This window comes from Lampris incognitus, chromosome 9 (genome assembly GCF_029633865.1).
Source record: "Lampris incognitus isolate fLamInc1 chromosome 9, fLamInc1.hap2, whole genome shotgun sequence".
Lineage (NCBI taxonomy): Eukaryota > Metazoa > Chordata > Actinopteri > Lampriformes > Lampridae > Lampris > Lampris incognitus.
In genome coordinates this window covers 1,564,461-1,587,832 of record NC_079219.1, presented here as the reverse complement: position 1 = coordinate 1,587,832, position 23,372 = coordinate 1,564,461, and the positions used below count along the sequence as shown (strand labels likewise).

Genomic DNA, 23,372 nt, shown 5'->3' with positions numbered 1-23,372 from the left:
GTCTCTACTGATGCAGGGCCCCAAGCTACAGTCTCTATTGATGCAGGGCCCAAGCTACAGTCTCTATTGATGCGGGGCCCCAAGCTACAAAGTCTCTACTGATGCAGGGCCCAAGCTACAGTCTCTACTGATGCAGGGCCCCAAGCTACAGTCTCTACTGATGCAGGGCCCCAAGCTACAGTCTCTATTGATGCAGGGCCCAAGCTACAGTCTCTATTGATGCAGGGCCCCAAGCTACAGTCTCTATTGATGCAGGGCCCAAGCTACAGTCTCTATTGATGCGGGGCCCCAAGCTACAGTCTCTACTGATGCAGGGCCCCAAGCTACAGTCTCTACTGATGCGGGGCCCAAGCTACAGTCTCTACTGATGCAGGGCCCAAGCTATAGTCTCTACTGATGCAGGGCCCCAAGCTACAGTCTCTACTGATGCAGGGCCCCAAGCTACAGTCTCTACTGATGCAGGGCCCCAAGCTACAGTCTCTACTGATGCAGGGCCCAAGCTACAGTCTCTATTGATGCGGGGCCCCAAGCTACAAAGTCTCTACTGATGCAGGGCCCAAGCTACAGTCTCTACTGATGCAGGGCCCCAAGCTACAGTCTCTATTGATGCAGGGCCCAAGCTACAGTCTCTACTGATGCAGGGCCCAAGCTACAGTCTCTATTGATGCGGGGCCCCAAGCTACAGTCTCTACTGATGCAGGGCCCCAAGCTACAGTCTCTACTGATGAAGGGCCCCAAGCTACAAAGTCTCTGCATTAGTTTTACATTTAACAATGTTTAGTATTGTTTGCATAGCCTATCTGACAGGCGGGGGGGGGGCAATTTGATGTACGTACCCCGGGGCCCCCTGGTGGATTAATCCGGCCATGACCCTGGGAAATATATTTCCTTCAGAAAAATCACTACGTTAATTAGCATATTCATGCAATTCCAAGGGATGCCTCATTTTTTAATTGCTTGTTTAAGCGGCTAAACTTACATGTTGTACCTTTAATCATCATAAAGGGAGACGGGCTGCTGTCTTTTTGCAGGCAGTGGTTTGACCAGTCCAGCAGGAGGCGCTCCACGTTCATTTCCCTCCAACTACACCTGCCAGTCGCCTCACGTGTTTAGCCTGCTTCGTCAGTGCAACTATCAGAGAGAAACGCGTCCTTGCCCCGCCCCTCCACTTCCCCCCCCCCCCCCCACCTTTTCAACAGAACTACCTGGCTAGGCCAAGTGAGCCTAGTTCAAACAAGCCAGCTTGTTCTCACTCCAGATCGCATGAGGCAGGGAAGGACAGACTGCAGCTTGGCTTTACTTTTACTTTGAAAAGGCTTTTGCAGCCGTGTGTCGTTCCTGAAGTCTGGTGAGTCAGGAGAGTTTGCAGACTTGTCGTGAGTCAGTGTCCTCTCATATCTTCTGCCCAGCCTGTGAACACTGGAGCAGCAGGCTGCAGTAGGGAGCAGCGCCTTGGTGGGAGTGGGAGTCAAACATTCAGAGGGTGGAAGATGGGGTCAGATGAGGCCTACAACTTTGTCTTTAAAGGTGAGCACCTTATTTATTCATGTTTTGCATGAAGTTACTCATAGATTTGTTTCAAACGAGGAGAGACGTTTCAAGTTTCATTGCTGATTAGTTGTTTATGCTATGAGCTAGGGAGTAGTACTAACAGATAGGGAGTAGTACTAACAGATATGGAGTAGTACTGTCAACTAGGGAGTAGTACTAACAGATACGGAGTAGTACTGTCAACTAGGGAGTAGTACTAACAGATAGGGAGTAGTAGTAACAGATATGGAGTAGTACTGTCAACTAGGGAGTAGTACTAACAGAGTAGTACTATCACCTAGGGAGTAGTAGTACTATCAGTTAGGGAGTAGTAGTACTATCAGTTAGGGAGTAGTAGTACTATCAGTTAGGGAGTAGTAGTACTAACAGCTAGGGAGTAGTAGTACTATCAGTTAGGGAGTAGTAGTACTATCAGCTAGGGAGTAGTAGTACTATCAGCTAGGGAGTAGTAGTACTATCAGTTAGGGAGTAGTAGTACTAACAGCTAGGGAGTAGTAGTACTAACAGCTAGGGAGTAGTAGTACTAACAGCTAGGGAGTAGTAGTACTAACAGCTAGGGAGTAGTAGTACTATCAGTTAGGGAGTAGTAGTACTAACAGTTAGGGAGTAGTAGTACTAACAGCTAGGGAGTAGTAGTACTATCAGTTAGGGAGTAGTAGTACTAACAGTTAGGGAGTAGTAGTACTATCAGCTAGGGAGTAGTAGTACTATCAGTTAGGGAGTAGTAGTACTAACAGCTAGGGAGTAGTAGTACTAACAGCTAGGGAGTAGTAGTACTATCAGTTAGGGAGTAGTAGTACTAACAGCTAGGGAGTAGCAGTACTAACAGGTTTGAGTCTGTCAACAGACTAAAACAGTAGATAATTGCCACCGTGTCAACACAGCTTCCTCGCGTGCCACTTGGTCCTGAAGAATGTGTGGACCTCTTACAAGAAATGCAGAGGACTTTGCAGAATGTCACTCTTCATGCATTTTACAAAAGTGATTCAGTTCATGTTTTGGCCAACTATTTATTCCTAACTATTTGTGTCTCGTCAATCAATGTTATCTCAAGAGCAGTTGAGGTGTCCACCTCTTTCACATGACACATTTCTCACCATGGCACAAAACCTCCCCAAACAAACCACTCATTCCACGCCTTCACTGTCGAGGCAGAGGAGCACATGGAAGGATGGCGTCATCATGTCGCATGGTGGTTGCGTGTCTCTTAACATGATGTGCAAGAGGAAGGTGAAGGGACGCAGGGTAGAGAGGGCATCTGAGGTAGAGTACAAGTCGATGGCCAGATGCCCCAGCAAGAACCTCCACCGTCTGTAACACCAATGTTCAGAAACCACCTGCAAGATGACGTCTCCTGTGTGATTCAGCACTGCAAGCCGCAGCATTGATATCCTACAAAAAGACTTGTGTTAGACCGTAGTGACGGTCATGCAGATGAATATCAGCACACTCTGGGCCTTCTCACAAGACCTCGAGCTGATCCCAATGTCCTCCGGCCGGACGGAGCAGAACAGCAGAGGCCTCAGAAAACAAAAGAGATGTTTGCATAAGAAGTTATCCAGTGGAGGAGGAGGAGGAGGAGGAGGAGGAGGAGGAGGAGGAGGAGGAGGAGGAGGAGGAGGAGCAGGAGGAAAACGGCCACCTTCCCCTTTTGCCCGATGAAGAAATGAAAACGGTACAAGGATTGGGTTGCAGAGGGGGCAATAACCCCCCCCCCCGGAAAAGACAGAAGTAGGACTTGTAAAACATTATTCACTGCTGGTTAAGTATCACACAACAGTGTTTGGCAAAACGGAACTTTAAAGGAGTGCAGACAATGGGGGGGGGGTGGGGGGGTAGAGTCGGGGCGGGTAGCGTCTGTAAACTGTGGCTCTCAGAAATTGGCTCAAAATGCATTTGTCGTTTGTGGATTTGGTTTCAGCCTGAGTGTAAAATGAGAAGGTCGCAGCTCTCCTTGAAAACGTTATAATCTGCTGTTTGCTTTTATTAAAAGGAATCACTCAGTTCTAGAACAACACTGTGAGGACTTTAACCCTTAATCTGCTCAGTTCTAGAACAACACAGAGGATTTTAACTCTTAATCTGCTCAGTTCTAGAACAACACTGTGAGGACTTTAACCCTTAATGTTGTCGACTGAAAATAAATTCTGAAGAATTATGACCATCAGATAGTAATTTTTTGGTAACACTTTAGTATGGGGAACATCAAAAAACCTAATCACTAGTGAATTAGTAATGATCCAGATGTCACTTTAGTATGGGGAACATATTCTAAGCAACAAAAACTTAATTACTAGTGAATTAGTAATGATCAAGATGTCACTTTAGTATGGGGAACATATTCTAAGTAACAAAAACTTAATTACTAGTGAATTAGTAATGATCAAGATGTCACCTTAGTATGGGGAACATATTCTAAGTAACAAAAACTTAATTACTAGTGAATTAGTAATGATCAAGATGTCACTTTAGTATGGGGAACATATTCTAAGCAACAAAAACTTAATTACTAGTGAATTAGTAATGATCAAGATGTCACTTTAGTATGGGGAACATATTCTAAGTAACAAAAACTTAATTACTAGTGAATTAGTAATGATCAAGATGTCACTTTAGTATGGGGAACATATTCTAAGTAACAAAAACTTAATTACTAGTGAATTAGTAATGATCAAGATGTCACTTCAGTATGGGGAACATATTCTAAGTAACAAAAACTTAATTACTAGTGAATTAGTAATGATCAAGATGTCACTTTAGTATGGGGAACATATTCTAAGTAACAAAAACTTAATTACTAGTGAATTAGTAATGATCCAGATGTCACTTTAGTATGGGGAACATATTCTAAGTAACAAAAACTTAATTACTAGTGAATTAGTAATGATCCAGATGTCACTTTAGTATGGGGAACATATTCTAAGTAACAAAAACTTAATTACTAGTGAATTAGTAATGATCAAGATGTCACTTTAGTATGGGGAACATATTCTAAGTAACAAAAACTTAATTACTAGTGAATTAGTAATGATCAAGATGTCACTTTAGTATGGGGAACATATTCTAAGTAACAAAAACTTAATAACTAGTGAATTAGTAATGATCAAGATGTCACTTTAGTATGGGGAACATATTCTAAGTAACAAAAACTTAATGTAGAGTAATGTAACACTATGAACACTTGTAGTTTTGTGTGTGTGTTGTTATGTAAGAACAGACCATATTCATTAAGTGTTAGTAAGGCAGAATAACTCTTCTTGTGGTACTACCACCTTATAAAGGCCATACTAAGCAAAGCATATTGAGATGGTACTACTAATAAGCAATACTTCTGAGGTTATAGAGAGAAAACTCATAGTTAATGGCTTACTGGTTGTATAATAAGGCCATGCAGAATAAGGCATTAATGAGTACGTAATAATGACCAATTAAGAGCCAATGTGTTGCTAGTTTGCATGCTAATAAGCACCTAATTAATGGTGACTACGTTCCCCATACTAAAGTGTTACCTTTTTTTTTAAAATTTATTTCTGATTTTTCTCCCAATTCAGTGGCCAATCGCTCCCTATTCTAGTTCAAACACCCACCCTCCCTGGTGCTGGATGCGTTCACCAGCTGAATCTCTCCGGCCGGCAGTCCCGAAGGAGTCGCCTCCCCACTGCCATGACAAGGCGACCCCAGGCCGAACCACTGCTCCCCCCACCCCCACCACACACACAGAGACGCGTTCATGTGACGAACACAGGCCGACTCCTCCCCCCTCCCAAGACGGCGTTGCTAATTAGTGCTGCTTCGTCGAGTCCGGCCGTAGTCGGATCTGACGAGACCGGGGCGCGAACCCCGGTCCCCAGTGGGCAGCTGCATCCACACAAGGCCGATGCTTAGACCGCCGCGGCGGCGGCGGCGGCGGCGGACCCCTGATTACTTTGCATGCAGCATGGTGGTACAACATGTGTGAATGGAAAGCACTACGTAGTGGTTACACATGAGCGTGTACTGTGCAGTCCTCAACACGTCCAGCTCCGTGTCGTCACATCACAGCTTACACATGCGAGGGGTGGTTTTATGGTGACGCCTCAATGCGCTTTATTTTGTATTAAAGCCAGTGTAGATCAGTGTGTGGCAGACATGACGGGACGGGCGAAGGGGCATCTCTTGTATTTCCTGGACAGTCATGAGTTGTTGTTGAGCACTAACAAACCCAAAACAACACATATTTGCATGTTGAAATCTGCAGTATTGTCTTGATAACATACTTCAGTCTGCTGTAGTCCATGTTAATATCTAGTGACGTGGAATGTCCTTCCCCTGAAGAGGAATCACTCCTATCCGCATGTGTCTGTGTGTGTCTGTGTGTGTCTGTGTGTGTGTGTGTGTGTGTGTGTGTGTCTGTGTGTGTCTGTGTGTGTGTGTGTGTGTGTGTGTGTGTGTGTGTGTGTCTGTGTGTGTGTGTGTGTGTGTGTCTGTGTGTGTGTGTGTCTGTGTGTGTGTGTGTGTGTGTGTGTGTGTGTCTGTGTGTGTGTGTGTGTGTGTGTGTGTGTGTGTCTGTGTGTGTGTGTGTCTGTGTGTGTGTGTGTGTGTGTGTGTGTGTGTGTGTGTGTGTGTGTGTGTCTGTGTGTGCGCGGTCATATTTTCCTCTCTGCATCAAGCAGGCCAAGCCTTTATTCCCCCTCACTCAGCTACTTACAACTGAAACTCAAACATGAGTCATTCACATTATCAAGAGGTCTCTGTTGTTCCTCAGTTGTCAGAGTAGAGTAGAGTAGATAATTTCAGAGGAGTAGATATTGTTGTCAGAGTAGAGTAGATGTTTGCAGAATAGAGTAGATATTGTTATCAGAGTAGAGTACAGTAGATATTTTCAGAAGAGTAGATATTGTTAACAGAGTAGAGTAGAGTACATATTTCAGAATAGAGTAGGTATTGTTGTCAGAGTAGAGTAGATATTTTCAGAATAGAGTGGAGTAGATTAGATGTTGTCAGAGTAGATATGATGGAAGTACAGGTTTCTCCAAACATGATGGGAGGAAGTAGAACCTTTGTTTCACTGCAGAAACAAAGGTTCATTCAGGTGTGTGTGTGTGTGTGTGTGTGTGTGTGTGTGTGTGTGTGTGTGTGTGTGTGTGTGTGTGTGTGTGTGTGTGTGCGCGCCTAATGGGGACATAAAAACTTGAAACCACCTACCTTGTTAGGCCATTTTATGGGTCCACATGAGGAAAAGGGTCGATTTTGGGGTTAGGACTTGAGTTTAGGTTTAAGGTTAGAATTAGGATTAGGGTTGAGGTTAGGGTAAGGGTAAAGATTAGAATTAGGATTAGGGTTGAGGTTAGGGTAAGGGTAAAGGTTAGAATTAGGATTAGGGTTAAGGTTAGGGTAAGGGTTAAGGTTAAGCATGTAGTTATGATGGTTAAGGTAATGGTAAGGGTTAATGTTAGGCATGTAGTTATGATGGTTAAGGTAAGGGTAAGGGTTAAGGTTAGGCATGTAGTTATGATGGTTAAGGTAATGGTAAGGGTTAATGTTAGGCATGTAGTTATGATGGTTAAGGTAAGGGTAAGGGTTAAGGTTAGGCATGTAGTTATGATGGTTAAGGTAATGGTAAGGGTTAATGTTAGGCATGTAGTTATGATGGTTAAGGTTAGGGTAAGGGTTAAGGTTAGGCATGTAGTTATGATGGTTAGGGTAAGGGTTAAGGTTAGGCATGTAGTTATGATGGTTAAGGTAAGGGTAAGGGTTAAGGTTAGGCATGTAGTTATGATGGTTAAGGTAAGGATAAGGGTTAATGTTAGGCATGTAGTTATGATGGTTAAGGTTAGGGTAAGGGTTAAGGTAGGCATGTAGTTATGATGGTTAAGGTAAGGGTAAGGGTTAAGGTTAGGAATGTAGTTATGATGGTTAAGGTTAGGGTTGTGGGTTAATGTTAGGCATTTAGTTATGATGGATAAGGTAAGGGTAAGGGTTAAGGTTAGGCATGTAGTTATGATGGTTAAGGTTAGGGTAAGGGTTAAGGTAGGCATGTAGTTATGATGGTTAAGGTTAGGGTAAGGTTTAAGGCAGGCATGTAGTTATGATGGTTAAGGTTAGGGTACGGTTTAAGGCAGTCATGTAGTTATGATGGTTAAGGTAAGGGTTAAGGTTAGGCATGTAGTTATCATGGTTAAGGTTAGGGTTGAGGGCTAGGGAATGAATGTGACACAGTGTGTGTGTGTCCTGAGCTAAGGGTGAGTGATATGTAGCTATCAAATACTGTCTAGTGATGTTTTCACTGTGTCAGTGACTCAGTAACTTGGTGTTCCTGGGGGGAACTCTTCTTGTCCGGCGAGCTGATGAACCAGAAGCAGGAAGTCTGACTTGGCGTTCCTGAGGGGAACTCTTCTTCTCCGGCGAGCTGATGAACCAGAAGCAGGAAGTCTGACTTGGCGTTCCTGAGGGGAACTCTTCTTGTCCGGCGAGCTGATGAACCAGAAGCAGGAAGTCTGACTTGGCGTTCCTGAGGGGAACTCTTCTTCTCCGGCGAGCTGATGAACCAGAAGCAGGAAGTCTGACTTGGCGTTCCTGAGGGGAACTCTTCTTCTCCGGCGAGCTGATGAACCAGAAGCAGGAAGTCTGACTTGGCGTTCCTGAGGGGAACTCTTCTTCTCCGGCGAGCTGATGAACCAGAAGCAGGAAGTCTGACTTGGCGTTCCTGAGGGGAACTCTTCTTCTCCGGCGAGCTGATGAACCAGAAGCAGGAAGTCTGACTTGGCGTTCCTGAGGGGAACTCTTCTTCTCCGGCGAGCTGATGAACCAGAAGCATGAAGTCTGACTTGGCGTTCCTGAGGGGAACTCTTCTTCTCCGGCGAGCTGATGAACCAGAAGCAGGAAGTCTGACTTGGCGTTCCTGAGGGGAACTCTTCTTCTCCGGCGAGCTGATGAACCAGAAGCAGGAAATCTGACTTGGCGTTCCTGAGGGGAACTCTTCTTCTCCGGCGAGCTGATGAACCAGAAGCAGGAAGTCTGACTTGGCGTTCCTGAGGGGAACTCTTCTTCTCCGGCGAGCTGATGAACCAGAAGCAGGAAGTCTGACTTGGCGTTCCTGAGGGGAACTCTTCTTCTCCGGCGAGCTGATGAACCAGAAGCAGGAAGTCTGACTTGGTGTTCCTGAGGGGAACTCTTCTTCTCTGGCGAGCTGATGAACCAGAAGCAGGAAGTCTGACTTGGTGTTCCTGAGGGGAACTCTTCTGAAGGCTTTTCTCTCCCCGGTGTGCCAAGTGGCTTCGGTGCCGAGCAGACATTTCAGTGAAAATGAGGAGACTGAGGGATATAATTATCCACCGTCAAACCAAGAGAGCCAAAGAATCCTTGAAATGGTCCACACTGTTTGTTTTGTTTATTTTTGTTGTGGTTTTTCTTTGGTCTCCCGGGAGCCGTCGTTATAGAAACACGAGCAGCACAGGAAGTCCTGTCCATGTGTCCCTAGTACAGTTCAGCTTTGATAATAAGCCAGCAGTCTGCCAGGCGTGCTGCCGCTGTCGTGATAAGCAAGTACATTAATGTGACATAACGACATCATGAGCCACAGCCTGTACCGATACTGTACTGATCCTGTACTAATACTGTACCGAAACTGTACCAGTACTGTACCGATACTGTACTGATACTGTACCAATACTGTACTGGTACTGTACCAGTACTGTACTGATACGGTACTGGTACTGTACTGGTACTGTACCAATACTGTACCGATACTGTACTGATACTGTACCAATACTGTACCGATACTGTAGTGATACTGTATCAGTACTGTACTGATACTGTACAGATACCGTACTGGTACTGTACCAATACTGTACTGATACTGTACTGGTACTGTACTGGTACTGTACCAATACTGTAACGATACTGTACTGATACTGTACCAATACTGTACCGATACTGTAGTGATACTGTATCAGTACTGTACTGATACTGTACAGATACCGTACTGGTACTGTACCAATACTGTACTGATACTGTACTAATACTGTACAAATTCTGTACTGATACTGTACCAATACTGTACTGGTACGGTACCAATACTGTACTGGTACTGTACCAATACTGTACCAATACTGTACTGGTACGGTACCAATACTGTACTGGTACTGTACCGATACTGTACCAATACTGTACCGATACTGTACTGGTACGGTACCAATACTGTACTAATACTGTACCGATACTGTACCAATACTGTACTGATACTGTACAGATACCGTACTGGTACTGTACCAATACTGTACTGATACTGTACCAATACTGTACTTATACTGTACCAGTACTGTACTGATACTGTACCAATGCTGTACTGGTATTGTACCAATACTGTACTGATACTGTACTGGTACTGTACCAATACTGTATTAATACTGTACCAGTACTGTGCTGATACTGTACCAATACTGTACTGGTGCTGTACCAATACTGTACGGATACTGTACCGATACTGTACTGGTACTGTACCAGTACTGTACTGATACTGTACTGACACTCTACCACCGATACTGTACCGATACTGTACCAATACTCTACCAGTACTATACTGATACTGCACGAACACGGTACTAATACTGTACCAATACTTTACTGATACTGTACCAATACTGTATGATTCTGTACTAATACTGTACCAATACTTTACTGGTACTGTACTGATATTGTACTAGTTGTGGTTTGGTATCATCCCTTACCACACAGCTCAGTGGGATGACCCACAGCTGGATTCTTAAACATGGCATGCCTGGCTGTGAGGAAATATTGTGATATATCGCTGTATTTCAAAGCTCTATATGATTAATGCAATGGTAATATTTTCCATTTCCATTCATTTACAATGCTCCCTTTCTCTCGTGCGTCTGAACTTTCCAGTGGTTCTGATTGGAGAGTCTGGTGTCGGAAAAAGCAACCTGCTGTCCCGTTTCACCAAGGGGGAGTTTGACCACAAGAGCCACACCACCATTGGCGTGGAGTTCAGCACCCGCACGGTGCAGCTGCAGGGCTTCGCCATCAAGGCCCAGATCTGGGACACGGCCGGTCTGGAGCGGTACCGTGCCATCACGTCTGCGTGAGTACCGAAGACCCTCGCAGCCTTGCCAGGCCATTACTGCCATGCTCGCTCTCACTGTGTCCACCTCATCCACACACACACACAGAAGATCATTGCTGTAATGTGTTGTCATTGCATCCAGTTCATCTGCACATACACAAGAGCAGAGTCACACACACCACACTTAATAGCGTTGCACAATGTCACGACGTGTGAACAACAGTTTGCATCATAAAGTGCTCTGTAGTAAAGGAACATGTGACACCCATGTGTGTTGGTCCTCCTGTGACTAGAAAAGGAACACACATGTCTGGTGTGTTGTTTCATAATCGATAGGTTAACTTGAGAGCTAAAATGAGGCAGAGACCATCTCTTCATTGACGTTGTGATCCTTGTTTTGTTGCCCCATTGTTGTTAAGCAGCCTCAGTGTGGGTGTGTTAGGTAACACTTTCATCAGCCAACACACCACGTAAAGACAGGCGCTGATCTTCACTCTCCTCCCACGTCAGCTAGCAGCTTCTGTACTCCAGCCCGCTTCTGTCTGACACACTGTGGTGCGAAGGCCCAGCTGGGCACATCCAGAAGCTCCATGTGAGCGCTTGTGGCTCTGAAGCTCTTCACATCTAGAACCTCCATGTGAGCCCTCATGGCTCTGCGGCTCTTCACATCCAGAACCTCCATGTGAGCCCTCGTGACTCTGCGGCTCTTCACATCCAGAACCTCCATGTGAGCCCTCGTGACTCTGCGGCTCTTCACATCCAGAACCTCCATGTGAGCCCTCGTGACTCTGCGGCCCTTCACATCCAGAACCTCCATGTGAGCCCTCGTGGCTCTGTGGCTCTTCACATCCAGAACCTCCATGTGAGCCCTCATGACTCTGCGGCTCTCCACATCCAGAACCTCCATGTGAGCCCTCGTGACTCTGCGGCTCTTCACATCCAGAACCTCCATGTGAGCCCTCGTGACTCTGCGGCTCTTCACATCCAGAACCTCCATGTGAGCCCTCGTGACTCTGCGGCTCTTCACATCCAAATCTCCATGTGAGCCCTCGTGACTCTGCGGCCCTTCACATCCAGAACCTCCATGTGAGCCCTCGTGACTCTGCGGCTCTTCACATCCAGAACCTCCATGTGAGCCCTCATGGCTCTGCGGCTCTTCACATCCAGAACCTCCATGTGAGCCCTCGTGACTCTGCGGCTCTTCACATCCAGAACCTCCATGTGAGCCCTCGTGACTCTGCGGCTCTTCACATCCAAATCTCCATGTGAGCCCTCATGACTCTGCGGCCCTTCACATCCAGAACCTCCATGTGAGCCCTCGTGGCTCTGCGGCTCTTCACATCCAGAACCTCCATGTGAGCCCTCGTGACTCTGCGGCTCTTCACATCCAGAACCTCCATGTGAGCCCTTGTGGCTCTGCCCCTCGTGACTCTGCGGCTCTTCACATCCAGAACCTCCATGTGAGCCCTCGTGACTCCGCGGCTCTTCACATCCAGAACCTCCATGTGAGCCCTCGTGACTCTGCGGCTCTTCACATCCAGAACCTCCATGTGAGCCCTCGTGACTCTGCGGCTCTTCACATCCAGAACCTCCATGTGAGCCCTTGTGGCTCTGCCCCTCGTGACTCTGCGGCTCTTCACATCCAGAACCTCCATGTGAGCCCTCGTGACTCTGCGGCTCTTCACACCCAGAACCTCCATGTGAGCCCTCGTGGCTCTGCGGCTCTTCACATCCAGAACCTCCATGTGAGCCCTCGTGACTCTGCGGCTCTTCACATCCAGAACCTCCATGTGAGCCCTCGTGACTCTGCGGCTCTTCACATCCAGAACCTCCATGTGAGCCCTTGTGGCTCTGCCCCTCGTGACTCTGCGGCTCTTCACATCCAGAACCTCCATGTGAGCCCTCGTGACTCCGCGGCTCTTCACATCCAGAACCTCCATGTGAGCCCTCGTGACTCTGCGGCTCTTCACATCCAGAACCTCCATGTGAGCCCTCGTGACTCTGCGGCTCTTCACATCCAGAACCTCCATGTGAGCCCTTGTGGCTCTGCCCCTCGTGACTCTGCGGCTCTTCACATCCAGAACCTCCATGTGAGCCCTCGTGACTCTGCGGCTCTTCACACCCAGAACCTCCATGTGAGCCCTCGTGGCTCTGCGGCTCTTCACATCCAGAACCTCCATGTGAGCCCTCGTGACTCTGCGGCTCTTCACATCCAGAACCTCCATGTGAGCCCTCGTGACTCTGCGGCTCTTCACATCCAGAACCTCCATGTGAGCCCTCGTGACTCTGCGGCCCTTCACATCCAGAACCTCCATGTGAGCCCTCGTGGCTCTGCGGCTCTTCACATCCAGAACCTCCATGTGAGCCCTCGTGACTCTGTGGCTCTTCACATCCAGAACCTCCATATGAGCCCTCGTGACTCTGCGGCTCTTCACATCCAGAACCTCCATGTGAGCCCTCGTGACTCTGCGGCTCTTCACATCCAGAACCTCCATGTGAGCCCTCGTGACTCTGCGGCTCTTCACATCCAAATCTCCATGTGAGCCCTCGTGGCTCTGCGGCTCTTCACATCCAGAACCTCCATGTGAGCCCTCATGGCTCTGCGGCTCTTCACATCCAGAACCTCCATGTGAGCCCTCGTGACTCTGCGGCTCTTCACATCCAGAACCTCCATGTGAGCCCTTGTGGCTCTGCCCCTCGTGACTCTGCGGCTCTTCACATCCAGAACCTCCATGTGAGCCCTCGTGACTCCGCGGCTCTTCACATCCAGAACCTCCATGTGAGCCCTCGTGACTCTGCGGCTCTTCACATCCAGAACCTCCATGTGAGCCCTCGTGACTCTGCGGCTCTTCACATCCAGAACCTCCATGTGAGCCCTTGTGGCTCTGCCCCTCGTGACTCTGCGGCTCTTCACATCCAGAACCTCCATGTGAGCCCTCGTGACTCTGCGGCTCTTCACACCCAGAACCTCCATGTGAGCCCTCGTGGCTCTGCGGCTCTTCACATCCAGAACCTCCATGTGAGCCCTCGTGACTCTGCGGCTCTTCACATCCAGAACCTCCATGTGAGCCCTCGTGGCTCTGCCCCTCGTGACTCTGCGGCTCTTCACATCCAGAACCTCCATGTGAGCCCTCGTGACTCTGCGGCTCTTCACACCCAGAACCTCCATGTGAGCCCTCGTGGCTCTGCGGCTCTTCACATCCAGAACCTCCATGTGAGCCCTCGTGACTCTGCGGCTCTTCACATCCAGAACCTCCATGTGAGCCCTTGTGGCTCTGCCCCTCGTGACTCTGCGGCTCTTCACATCCAGAACCTCCATGTGAGCCCTCGTGACTCTGCGGCTCTTCACACCCAGAACCTCCATGTGAGCCCTCGTGGCTCTGCGGCTCTTCACATCCAGAACCTCCATGTGAGCCCTCGTGACTCTGCGGCTCTTCACATCCAGAACCTCCATGTGAGCCCTTGTGGCTCTGCCCCTCGTGACTCTGCGGCTCTTCACATCCAGAACCTCCATGTGAGCCCTCGTGACTCTGCGGCTCTTCACACCCAGAACCTCCATGTGAGCCCTCGTGGCTCTGCGGCTCTTCACATCCAGAACCTCCATGTGAGCCCTCGTGACTCTGCGGCTCTTCACATCCAGAACCTCCATGTGAGCCCTCGTGACTCTGCGGCTCTTCACATCCAGAACCTCCATGTGAGCCCTCGTGACTCTGCGGCTCTTCACATCCAGAACCTCCATGTGAGCCCTCGTGGCTCTGCAGCTCTTCACATCTAGAAGCTCCATGTGAGCCCTCGTGGCTCTGCGGCTCTTTGGTCGCACAGGAAACTCTTGATTTGTTCTTTTGTGATGAAGCGAGGAGCATTAGCGGCGTGGAAATGTGTCTTAAAACAACAAGTCCATGTGTGTTTAGGTTCTGCGGCACAGCTTGTGCGTGTATGCTGCACCACTGCAGGATTAGCTCTTCTGACAGCCTGACTTTTGAGTAATTACTTTGCCGAGTAATTCCAGTATGCTAATTCCCTCGTCCCCAGGAATTCCTCATTTGCGCTCTAACAAGCAGCTAAAAACCCATTAAACTGGAATGAATCACACTGTGGAAAAAGGGAAGGGGAAAACAGTTGAAATAGAAACATCGACTGGTCCAAGACTGCTGACAAACGCTGGTGATTTAGACATATTTCAGTTTAGAGGGAGGACAGTGGAGTGGTGAGGATGCAAGGAGTAGAGGTGACGAAGGTGGATGAGTTTAAATGCTACTTGGGGTCAACTGTCCAAAGTAACGGGGAGTGCAGGAGAGAGGTGGAGAAGAGAGCAGGCAGGGTGGAGTGGGTGGAGAAGAGTGTCAGGAGTGATTTGTGACAGAAGGGTACCAGCAAGAGTTAAAGGGAAGGTTTACCAGATGGTAGTGAGACCAGCTATGTTATATGGTTTGGAGACAGTGGTGCTGAGGAAAAGACAGGAGGTGGAGCTGGAGGTGGCAGAGATGAAGATGATAAGATTTTCATTGGGAGTGATGAAGAAGGACAGGATTAGGAACGAGTATATTAGAGGGACAGCTCAGGTTTGACGGGTTGGAGACAAAGCAAGAGAGACAAGATTGAGATGGTTCGGACGTGGGTGGAGAAGACATGCTGGGTATGTTGTAAGCTACGTCCTTCCGTCAGTGGACGTAACTTGATATGAACAACTTGAGCCTTTTCACCCGGTTGCTGGGAGGTGCAGGTGAAAGTGTGTGGGCGGTTGTGTGCATGTGGTGGACATTTATCCGTGGTAAGTCTTGCAGGCATTGCCTGCAACAGCACATGCCAACAAACCGGAAACTGGTGTGACCGCTGCAGTAGAAACTGGAAGTCAGTGGACTACAGCTATGCACAGAGTATCCCGCCAATTACCCCACTCTTCCGAGCCGTCCCGGTCTCTGCTCCACCCCCTCTGCTGATCCGGGGAGGGCTGCAGACTACCACATGCCTCCTCCCATACATGTGGAGTCACCAGCCGCTTCTTTTCACCTGACGGTGAGGAGTTTCACCAGGGGGACGTAGCGCGTGGGAGGATCACGCTATTCCCCCCAGTTCCCCCTCCCCCCTGCACAGGCGCCCCAACCGACCAGAGGAGGCGCTAGTGCAGTGACCAGGACACATAGCCACATCCGGCTTCCCACCCGCAGACACAGCCAATTGTGTCTGTTGGGATGCTCGACCAAGCCGGAGGTAACACAGGGATTCGAACCAGCGATCCCCGTGTTGGAAGGCAACAGAATAGACCGCTACGCCACCTGGACGCCCCATGTTTGCATTTTTGATGTATGTAATGCCCACACTAGTAGGCACTGATAACAACATCAGCAAACATACAACTCATCTTGTGTTCGCAGGTACTACCGAGGGGCTGTGGGAGCTCTGTTGGTCTACGATATCACCAAACATGTGACTTACGAGAGTGTGGAGCGCTGGCTGAAGGAGTTGTACGACCATGCGGACCCCCACATCGTGGTCATGCTGGTGGGAAACAAGACCGACCTGGCTTCAGAGAGGTCTGTGCCCACAGAGGAGGCCATAGACTTTGCAGGTACACATCTAACCTGTCATGCCAGTCATCTGAATTGAAATAACAAAAGCGGTATTTTTTAAACTAATGGTGACAACCCACAAGTGGGTCGCAGGATGTCCACATTACACACAGTGTCCACTGTGGACATGCCTTACCTGTTTCAGCTAACCATTAGCAAATCACGATTAAGATCTAAAAGGGGACCAGACATTGAGGATGGTTAATTATCTCGCTTTTTGGCAGGTATTGAACATGTGTTGCTTTTTGGCAGGTAATGAACATGTGTTGCTTTTTGGCAGGTATTGAACATGTGTTGCTTTTTGGCAGGTAATGAACATGTGTTGCTTTTTGGCAGGTATTGAACATGTGTTGCTTTTTGTGCTGCAGAAAACACTTGTTGTGTGGAGCATGAAGTAAAACATGATGTGTAGTTTGTAACGTGTGCCAATATGGAATATCACGTCACATGACCGGTAGGCAGTCAGGTCATGTGATTTTACAGCCGTGCTGGGCGGTTTGGAAGGTGTCCTGATCAGGACAACCTAAGGACGTTGTCATGAGGAACTTGCCCATCAGGACACCTGCTTTGCTTCCATGTAAAACATTGTGTTTAGGGATCCAGCTGAGGTTCATCACGTTGAAGTGTTTGGTAATGTAAAGTATAACATCCAACATGTCTGTGAATGTCCTCATTCATCCAGGTCGTCATGGTTCTCCAAAGGAGTTGAATCAAGTGCAGCTGGACTTGGTATATATCCGTGAAGACGTTTGGCCTCTCATCCAAGAGGCCTCCTCAGTTCCTGTCTTTCTGACTAGACCAAGCTAGTGTGACTGGCTGCTGATGAGACTCAGTATTTATCCTCGAGGAGTCGTTATCAGAGCTAATGATGTCCATGGCTCTTTGTGATCTGATGTTTACCAACGCCCATCGCTAACAGAGCCATAGATATGAGTGGCTCTTTGTGATCCGATGTTTGGCTCTCCTGGAGAGCCACGCATGTCAATAGCTCCGATAACGACGGGCGCGGCCAAACATCGGTACACAGAGAGCCACTCATATCTATGGCTCTGACAACGACTCCTAGAGGACAAATGCTGAGTCTCATCAGCAGCCAGTCACACTAGCTTGGTCTAGTCAGAAAGGCACGAACTGAGGCACTTGATTCAACTCCTTTGGATAACATCAAACACTTCCAGTTTTCAAATAATACTTCCTTAAATATTTCAGACGTCTTTTTGGAAGAAGTGTTAGGTCTGAGATTCTCCTGATCATCAGTTTAGACGGGCAAATCGTGTACCGCCGTTTGACAATATCCAAGTTTCATTCCAGTGCAATACCACTGCAAGATGGCCCACAGTAACACTGAATTACTGCCCAGCCCTACTTTACACAGATAATGATGATGATGATGATGATGATGATGGTGATGATGACAATGATGATGACGACGATGTCTCGTCTCTACTCATTTCCTCTTTGCAGAGAAGAAGGGACTATTATTTCTGGAAACCTCAGCTTTAGATTCAACAAATGTTGAAGAAGCATTCAACAGTGTTCTCACAGGTAACTTCTTTTTTTTACAAATTTTGAATACTTGTTAACCATTGTCTGACTTGTTCATCTTTAACCCCGACACTTTATCTTGCTGTTCATTCATTAGATCCAGAGGGAACTGACCCGCTTTTTAACAATACTATTTCAAAATGAGCGCCATGTTTAAAATGCCCTGGATAAAGTCTAGGACAAACTGACAAAGAAATATTACTAGACTGTAAGGGTACAAGAAAATATCAGCACCCTTGACAACAGTGGCCCCCCACTTTTGTCAAAAGATGGTCCTCGGAATTCCTTCAAAACCGAGGAGAAAATGCCGGGGCATAGGTGGAGTAGGGTAAGAACTGCTTGGGGAAATGCTGGAAGAAGATTACGTAAGTGAATTACATGACGGCCATTTATAGCGAAAGTGCTCCTTTTATTCGAGGCCATTGTAACTGTGATGTGATGTGATGTGGTGTGGTGTGGTGTGGTGTGGTGTGGTGTGGTGTGGTGTGGTGTGGTGTGATGTGATGTGGTGTGGTGTGATGTGGTGTGGTGTGGTGTGGTGGGGTGGGGTGTGGTGGGGTGTGGTGTGATGTGGTGTGGTGTGGTGTGGTGTGGTGTGGTGTGGTGTGGTGTGATGTGATGTGGTGTGGTGTGGTGTGATGTGGTGTGGTGTGGTGGGGTGTGGTGTGGTGGGGTGTGGTGTGATGTGATGGGGTGTGGTGTGGTGTGGTGGGGTGTGGTGTGGTGTGGTGTGGTGTGGTGTGATGTGATGTGATGGGGTGGGGTGTGGTGTGGTGTGGTGTGGTGTGGTGTGATTGGGTGTGGTGTGGTGTGGTGTGGTGAGGTCATATATCAGCATTGGGTTACTTTCATCACACAGACATTGAAAGCAATGGAAGGTATTCAGATTTTAATCCACGTAATGAGGTGTTTTAATCCACATAATGAGGTGTTTTAATCCACGTAATGAGGTGTTTTAATCCACGTAATGAAGTGTTTTAATCCACATAATGAGGTGTTTTAATCCACGTAATGAGGTGTTTTAATCCACGTAATGAGGTGTTTTAATCCACGTAATGAGGTGTTTTAATCCACGTAATGAGGTGTTTTAATCCACGTAATGAGGTGTTTTAATCCACGTAATGAGGTGTTTTAATCCACATAATGAGGTGTTTTAATCCACGTAATGAGGTGTTTTAATCCACGTAATGAGGTGTTTTAATCTAAATAATGAGGTGTTTTAATCCACATAATGAGGTGTTTTAATCCACATAATGAGGTGTTTTAATCCACATAATGAGGTGTTTTAATCCACGTAATGAGGTGTTTTAATCCACATAATGAGGTGTTTTAATCCAAATAATGGGGTGTTTTAATCCACATAATGAGGTGTTTTAATCCACATAATGAGGTGTTTTAATCCACATAATGAGGTGTTTTAATCCACGTAATGACGTGTTTTAATCCACGTAATGAGGTGTTTTAATCCACATAATGGGGTGTTTTAATCCACATAATGGGGTTTTTTAATCCACATAATGAGGTGTTTTAATCTAAATAATGAGGTGTTTTAATCCACATAATGAGGTGTTTTAATCCACGTAATGAGGTGTTTTAATCCACATAATGGGGTATTTTAATCCACGTAATGAGGTGTTTTAATCCACGTAATGAGGTGTTTTAATCCACGTAATGAGGTGTTTTAATCCACATAATGGGGTGTTTTAATCCACATAATGAGGTGTTTTAATCCACATAATGAGGTGTTTTAATCCACATAATGAGGTGTTTTAATCCACGTAATGAGGTGTTTTAATCCACGTAATGAGGTGTTTTAATCCACGTAATGAGGTGTTTTAATCCACATAATGAGGTGTTTTAATCCACGTAATGAGGTGTTTTAATCCACATAATGAGGTGTTTTAATCCATGTAATGAGGTGTTTTAATCCACACAATGAGCTGTTTTAATCCACATAATGGGGTGTTTTAATCCACGTAATGAGGTGCTTTAATCCACATAATGAGGTGTTTTAATCCACGTAATGAGGTGTTTTAATCCACAATAATGAGGTGTTTTAATCCACGTAATGAGGTGTTTTAATCCACGTAATGAGGTGTTTTAATCCACGTAATGAGGTGTTTTAATCCACGTAATGAGGTGTTTTAATCCACATAATGAGGTGTTTTAATCCACGTAATGAGGTGTTTTAATCCACATAATGAGGTGTTTTAATCCACGTAATGAGGTGTTTTAATCCACATAATGAGGTGTTTTAATCCACGTAATGAGGTGCTTTAATCCACATAATGAGGTGTTTTAATCCACGTAATGAGGTGTTTTAATCCACATAATGAGGTGTTTTAATCCACATAATGAGGTGTTTCAATCCACATAATGAGGTGTTTTAATCCACGTAATGAGGTGTTTTAATCCACGTAATGAGGTGTTTTAATCCACATAATGAGGTGTTTTAATCCACGTAATGGGGTGTTTAATCCACATAATGAGGTGTTTTAATCCACGTAATGAGGTGTTTTAATCCACGTAATGAGGTGTTTTAATCCACGTAATGAGGTGTTTTAATCCACGTAATGAGGTGCTTCATTGATCTAAACTATGACAAATTAACCTCTTTGTGTGTCGGTAGAAACCGCAATATCTTAATATAGTCTTCCCCATTCAATTTACGCAGTACCGCGTGACACATTTGTTGTGTTCTATGCATGTGCCAGTAGGTGGCACCAATTTTATGAAGGCCCTGTTGAGTGTAACGTAAGAAGAGAGAGGAGAAGAAGAAACACGCCGTTGTAAATCTGCTTCTCTTTAAAAGCGTATATCATCATTTGTATCATAATTTATATAATAAATAATCATTTGTATCGTAATTTATATCATAAATAATCATTTGTATCATATTTTATATAATAAATAATAATTTGTATCGTAATTTATATAATAAATAATCATTTGTATCGTAATTTATATCATAAATAATCATTTGTATCATAATTTATATAATAAATAATAATTTGTATCGTAATTTATATCATAAATAATCATTTGTATCGTAATTTATATCATAAATAATCATTTGTATCATAATTTATATAATAAATAATCATTTGTATCGTCATTTATATAATAAATAATCATTTGTATCATAATAGTCTACGTTGGCAGAGAAATAAACAATGGTAGATAATCATATCAGCTGATTTATAGAATATCTGTTACAAATTTTCCATTTTAGCGCTGCCAAACGTCGGACCAGGAGAGGCTTCTAAGCCAGAGTGAAGCGTGTTCTTCAGAAAGCTGCCTCTGGGCGCTGATTTATGGACTCACTGTTAAGATATTGTCAAAGTTTCCACGTCAGCAATGGCAAACATGATATCGGGAGATGCATTCTAAGTCAAAGTAAAGGGCGCGCCCCCAAAAAGGGCGTGTCCCCAGACACCCCCCCCCCGCACTTCATCTATCCTGGCCACGCCACTGCTTGAGTATCACATTTGCAATATTGTAGTGATTTTCAAAAACGCCGCAGCGATTCTTAAGGTAACGCACAGAGATGTGGTAGTGGCACCGTGATTGTGTTTCTATCTGTGACCACCAGGTGGCAGATGCAGTGTTGTATCAGGCAACCTGCTACGGCTGCAACAGCTCTGGTTTTATTCGTATTGAAATGTTTTCTATAGGACCTTTTTGTAAAACGTCGACACAGTAGTGCAATATGTCCCAGTGTTTACATCATGCTATATCACGATATACTGAACTGCATCGTCAAGTTCATGCTAATACACAGGCCTGCCAGACTGGGTCGTTAGTATCCCTGTTTAACTGTGTACCGTCTGGGTCTCGGACTGTTCTGCTGCTCTTAGTGTGCATCTGCATCTTCATTCCCCCTCAGAGATTCACGGGAAGGTGGGCAGTAAGCGGCTGACCCGCGGCTGCATCGGCGCTGTGTCGCTGGGTGGCCAAGTCCCCAGAGCCAACGCCATGGAGGAGAGGAAGCCCTGCTGCAGGAACATTTGATACGGCACACCTCCGTGACGGAGAAGACCCTTCCCCACAAGCCCCTTCTACAGCCTGCAGACGAACAGGCCACAATGCAGCAGGTGCTGGAACAGGCTGCAGCGGTGCCGCTTGAAGATGACTGATATGAGAAACACACAAACGGGGTGGTGCTGTGGTCCTGATGCCGTACGATGAGGGAAGAGTCAGAGAGTCCCAGATGGTAATCCTTCTTTTTAGAGTTTAGGAGAGTAATCTGAATGCAGGTCAGAAGAACACCACGTGTTCTTCTGACCTGCGTAGGATGATGACAAAACGCAGAGAGCCGATGTTAGCTTTGAGCTTTTCCTTTTGGGACTGGTGTCTAGAACCTAGCTTGTCAGCGGGTGTTTTATATGTATTTTATATGTATTTTATACGTATTTTATATGTATTCTATATGTATTTTATATGTATTCTATATGTATTTTATACGTATTTTATGTATATATTTTATATGTATTTTATATGTATTTTATACGTATTATATATATATTTTATATGTATTTTATACGTATTTTATATATATTCTATATGTATTTTATATGTATTTTATACGTATTTTATATATATTCTATATGTATTTTATATGTATTTTATACGTATTTTATATATATTTTATATGTATTTTATACGTATTCTATATGTATTGTATACATATTTTATACGTATTCTATATGTATTCTATACGTATTTTATATGTATTCTATACGTATTCTATACGTATTTTATATGTATTCTATACGTATTTTATACGTATTCTATATGTATTTTATACGTATTTTATATGTATTCTATATGTATTTTATACGTGTTTTATATGTATTTTATATGTATTCTATATGTATTTTATACGTATTTTATATGTATTCTATATGTATTTTATATGTATTCTATATGTATTCTATACGTATTTTATACGTATTTTATATGTATTTTATATGTATTCTATATGTATTTTATATGTATTATATATGTATTCTATACGTATTTTATATGTATTTTATATGTATTCTATATGTATTTTATATGTATTATATACGTATTTTATACGTATTTTATATGTATTCCACAACCGAAGAGCTCACGATGCCAGCAGCGCGCTGACAGGACTGTCACTGCTGTGCTGCTGATGCTGCTTTCTGTCATGACATTCATGGTTTTTCAACACAACATGAAAACACCTTTGGGCTGTGTGTTTGTGTGTTTGTGTGTGTGTGTGTGTCCTGCAATACACAACTGTAAACTGTTTAAATATGCCAGTGTGTTTGTTTTAACCCGCCTAGAGCAACAGAAAGGTGACGTTCAGGGCCCACATCGGGGCAATACTACATTTATTTCAAACGCGTCCGTTATTGCCAGGGGTTCTGGCCCGTCGTGTCGGTGTTGCTCGGTGTGCTGCAGCCCAAATGACTTGGTACTGGTGTGCTCTGCTAAAACTGAACAAAAGAAATACTTGTTGGTCCTCCTCTGTTTGTAGTCCTTTATTCTGTCACACCTTTTCAAATCTATAATTTGCAATTCAATACAGTGGGCATCCCAAACCTTGTTTCATCTCCCCCATGATGATGATGATGATGATGATGATGATGATGGGGGAGACGAGGTCTGAC

General features: G+C 45.4%; 1 protein-coding gene across 1 annotated transcript; it reads left to right on the top strand.

The window, feature by feature from the left end:
* The first annotated feature begins 1,490 nt into the window (after positions 1–1,490).
* LOC130117722 (ras-related protein Rab-25-like) lies at positions 1,491–21,852 on the top strand. Its single transcript, XM_056285899.1, has 5 exons — positions 1,491–1,527; positions 10,438–10,633; positions 15,991–16,184; positions 17,650–17,730; positions 21,617–21,852. Exons 1-5 carry the CDS (start codon positions 1,491–1,493, stop codon positions 21,739–21,741), a joined length of 633 nt encoding a protein of 210 aa, XP_056141874.1. The 3' UTR covers positions 21,742–21,852.
* Positions 21,853–23,372: the final 1,520 nt, after the last annotated feature.